General features: G+C 47.3%; 1 protein-coding gene across 1 annotated transcript in view; it reads right to left on the bottom strand.

Annotated features, from left to right (window-relative positions):
• The window catches only part of CFAP221 (cilia and flagella associated protein 221), an 81517-nt gene extending 79471 nt beyond the window's left edge, over positions 1-2046 (bottom strand). The window contains exons 1-2 of the mRNA XM_081815489.1: positions 1961-2046; positions 281-466 (exon numbers count right to left, since the gene is read on the bottom strand). Coding sequence (XP_081671615.1) covers positions 281-419 — 139 coding nt within the window. The 5' untranslated portion in view covers positions 420-466; positions 1961-2046. The remainder of the gene's footprint in view (positions 1-280; positions 467-1960) is intronic.
• Between the last annotated feature and the right edge of the window lie 1484 nt (positions 2047-3530).

Here is a 3530-nt window from a genome sequence, read left to right as displayed (position 1 = left end):
CTCCCACCCCACCCCCCACTCCAGCAACCCTCAGTTTGTTTCCTACAATTAAGAATTCCTCATATCAGTGAGATCATATGATACATGTCTTTCTCTGTTTGACTTATTTCACTCAACATAATACCCTCCAGTAGAACCATCGTTCTTAATAATAAAAGCTATTGTGAGCCCATAAAACAATATAGAGAAATCAGCACCAAAAATCCCATTATGCTTTCTGAACTTTGGATCCTCTGGGAAGATGTAAATTGTAAAGCAAAGCTCTGTTCTACTCACTTACTTGATTCTAGAAGGTGATTAGGTACTTCTCTTCTTTTCTTAGGCTCCTCCACTAGGCTCTTCAAAAGGAGGGGGGATATGTTAGTAAATGGTTCTTCCGCATTGCTTAGCTCTCTGCTGGGGGTTTTCACCACTGCCATTTTATCATGAAAAATCGAGTCTTCTTTTTAGAGCCAAAGGTCATTTCCTGGGGGGGAAAAAAAAACAGCAGCAGTATGAGAAACCACACTTTTTTTTTTTTTTCTCAATCTTTGACAAATGTACCTCTGTGACTGTGTGGACCAGGCCCTCCCTGCCTCCCTGCCTCTCCTGGCCATTCCATTCCCACACAGGGATGTCCCATTAATCTTGTGTCACACATCACAACCCAATATCGTGCCATTGCTCAAAACACTTCCGTGGTCCTTAATTCCCTCTCCTCAAGAGCTTTTCCCAAAATGTAGTCCTGAGATGTTCTTGAGCTATTAGAAGAGGCACCTGAAGGGAAAAATAAAGGTGCTCATGATCAAATAAAATTGGAAAAGGTTGAAGTAAATAGTTAAACAGGCTTCTTCTGAGATTTCTCCAAATCGGCTCTTAGCTGCATGTGACCATGAAACCCTTTAACATTTGGAGACACTGGCATTCTTGGACCACCTTCCTGGGCCCCGTCTCTGGGGTGATGAGGAGGGAGAGTAGCCAAGGGACCTTCTCCAGCGTCACAAAGGCATTCCTAGGAGCTCTGTCGTAGGATCTAGGGTCCTGGTTCATGTCCGACTTGCTTTTCCTTAACATTCACGTTAAGTTCCACCCTCTTCATAAAGTCCACACTGTCCCCAACACCCTTCACCATTCTTTAGCAATTACCACCTCTACTACTCATTGGGTATTCATGATTTATTGCCTTGTACACGGCACTTTACAAAGCCTATACATCTTGCGATCTTCTACAGCTAAGTCTCTAAATTTGGGATCCTTGTACATGCTTTGGGGGCTGCTCTGCAATGCCTGAGATTCAATGTAAAATCATATGTGGATCTTTGTGTACTTTTTTTTTTTCCTGGAGAAGGCTCATAGCTTTAGATTCTCCACAGTCCACAGCATCAAGCAAAATACACTGACCACACAGAAGAAAATGTTTAATAATCATTTTCTGAAAGTTTCTCCTTTCCCCTTACCACCTCCCCCGCCCCTTCCTAGCATCTCTGAAGATTCCCCACTCCTCACCCGCCCGCTTCGTTCCCCTCCATCCCCTTCAACACCTGCCCCAAGTTCACTTTCAGGCTCCCTCTTCTTGGTTCCCTCAAGTTCTCTGCCTGTACTTCGGGCAGGAACAATGGCTAAACCATTTTCACGAGAGCTCCTATTCCAGCTCACTCCCTCCGGGGTGAACCCTGTCTCTTTTCACACACCCCCATCCTCGGTCCCCTCACCCCATCCTCTACCCGGCAGGCCTTCTCCCCCTAGCCAAACGCCTGCTCCCCTCAGCGCCCCTTTACTCCATCTCCGGCTAGGAGTAGGGGGTCGACGCCAGACCCACGCAGCACCCCGATCCTCACTTAACCCTTTAGGCCCGACCTCTCCTCTGACCCCAGACCAGTCTGACTGGCGGCGGGACACCCGCCCGGGGTTCGGGCTGCCTCAAGCCTGCTCAGCGGCGGCCCAGGGGGCCACGTCTGGCCCCAGGTCCCAGGCCGCTCACATAGGAGATGGTTCCGGGGCGGGATTCGGCCCGCGCCGCCGCCAGCTTCTGCTCCGAGCGTCGCCATGACGACGCGGACGCGCTCCCGGCGCCGGGCGGGGGCCGGGGGGGGGTGTCTGCGGCCGGACGCGACCAAACTCCCCAGGGACGTGGGGCGAGGGGAGCCAAAGGTGACTTCTGGGGACTCGGAGCAGTCTGTGGGGCCTGGGGAAGAATCGAGAGCGACTTATGAGGTGCGAAGGCAATGGATTCCCGAGGGGAAGTGAGAAAGTCGGGAGATACTATAAACTGGAACCCTGCGAGAGCAGACGGCGGGAGAGGAACTGGCCCAAAGGGGCGGGGCCTCCCCAGCTCCGTGGGCGGAGCTTCCCGACAGACTTTCGTTCACGGATTCACTTAATACTGAAGTATAGTTTGTTTTACGTTTTCTGTTATGGTAAATTTCAAACATATACGAAGGTAGGCAGAATAGTATGATGAACCTTCAACACCTATCTGTAACAATGATCAAATCACGGTCAATCTTGTTTCGTCTATACATTTCCCCTACTCCCTGTACTATTTTGAAGAAAACCCCAGGCATCATTTCATCCATAAATATTTCAGAATATATCCCCAAAAGATAAAAACTCTTTAAAAACATAACCACAATGCCAGTGCCTTAAAAAATTAAAGTAATTTAACATCTTCAAATACCCAATACTCAACTGTCCCACAAATGTCATAAATGTCATGTTTAGGGGCGCCTGGGTGGCTCAGTTGGTTAAGCGACTGCCTTCGGCTCAGGTCATGATCCTGGTGTCCCGGGATCGAGTCCTGCATTGGGCTCCCTGCTCAGCAGGGAGTCTGCTTCTCCCTCTGACCCTCCCCCCTCTCATGCTCTTTTTCTATCTCATTCTCTCTCCAATAAATAAGTAAAATCTTTAAAAAATAAAAAATAAAATAAATAAAATAAATGTCATGTTTAGAGTTGAATGAATCAGAATTCAAATAAAACCCACACATTACAATAGACTGATATGTCCTTTAGGTGTCTTTTAATCGACAGATTCTCCCTCCATATCTTTTTGTTGTTGTTGCAATTTATTCACTGAAGAAACTGTTTCTGTTCTGATACTGATATTTAGGAGTTTTAAACCATAACTTGCTCCCCAGAATTCCTGTCCTGTCTACTCCACCCTGCTCACCCATGGACATTATTCCTTACACAGATGATTCAAGCTTTTCTCTTCCTAGGAGTTTTCATTGTATGCTTTGTTTGTTATATATGTTTCATTTTTTCATTGTATGCCTTGACACTTGCTTGATATTATTTATGGCTTCGTGTCGATAAGAAATTATAGTAGGAATCCAATAAGAATATCTGCCTTCCCCACACCCACGTCACTTGTGCTGTATGTGGATCCCCCCCACGCACACTGGGAATATTCATTTTCCCATCTTCCTATTCTCCAATCTGTCCCTGCTGCCAACAGCGCTGATTAAAAATCTCCCTTTCGGGCGCCTGGGTGGCTCAGTTGGTTAAGCGACTGCCTTCAGCTCAGGTCATGATCCTGGAGTCCCAGGATCG

Source organism: Leptonychotes weddellii, chromosome 3 (assembly GCF_054177405.1).
Source record: "Leptonychotes weddellii isolate Sample4059 chromosome 3, ASM5417740v2, whole genome shotgun sequence".
Taxonomy (NCBI): domain Eukaryota; kingdom Metazoa; phylum Chordata; class Mammalia; order Carnivora; family Phocidae; genus Leptonychotes; species Leptonychotes weddellii.
Note: the sequence above shows the minus strand (reverse complement) of the source record. Positions and strands in the feature narration are given on the sequence as shown.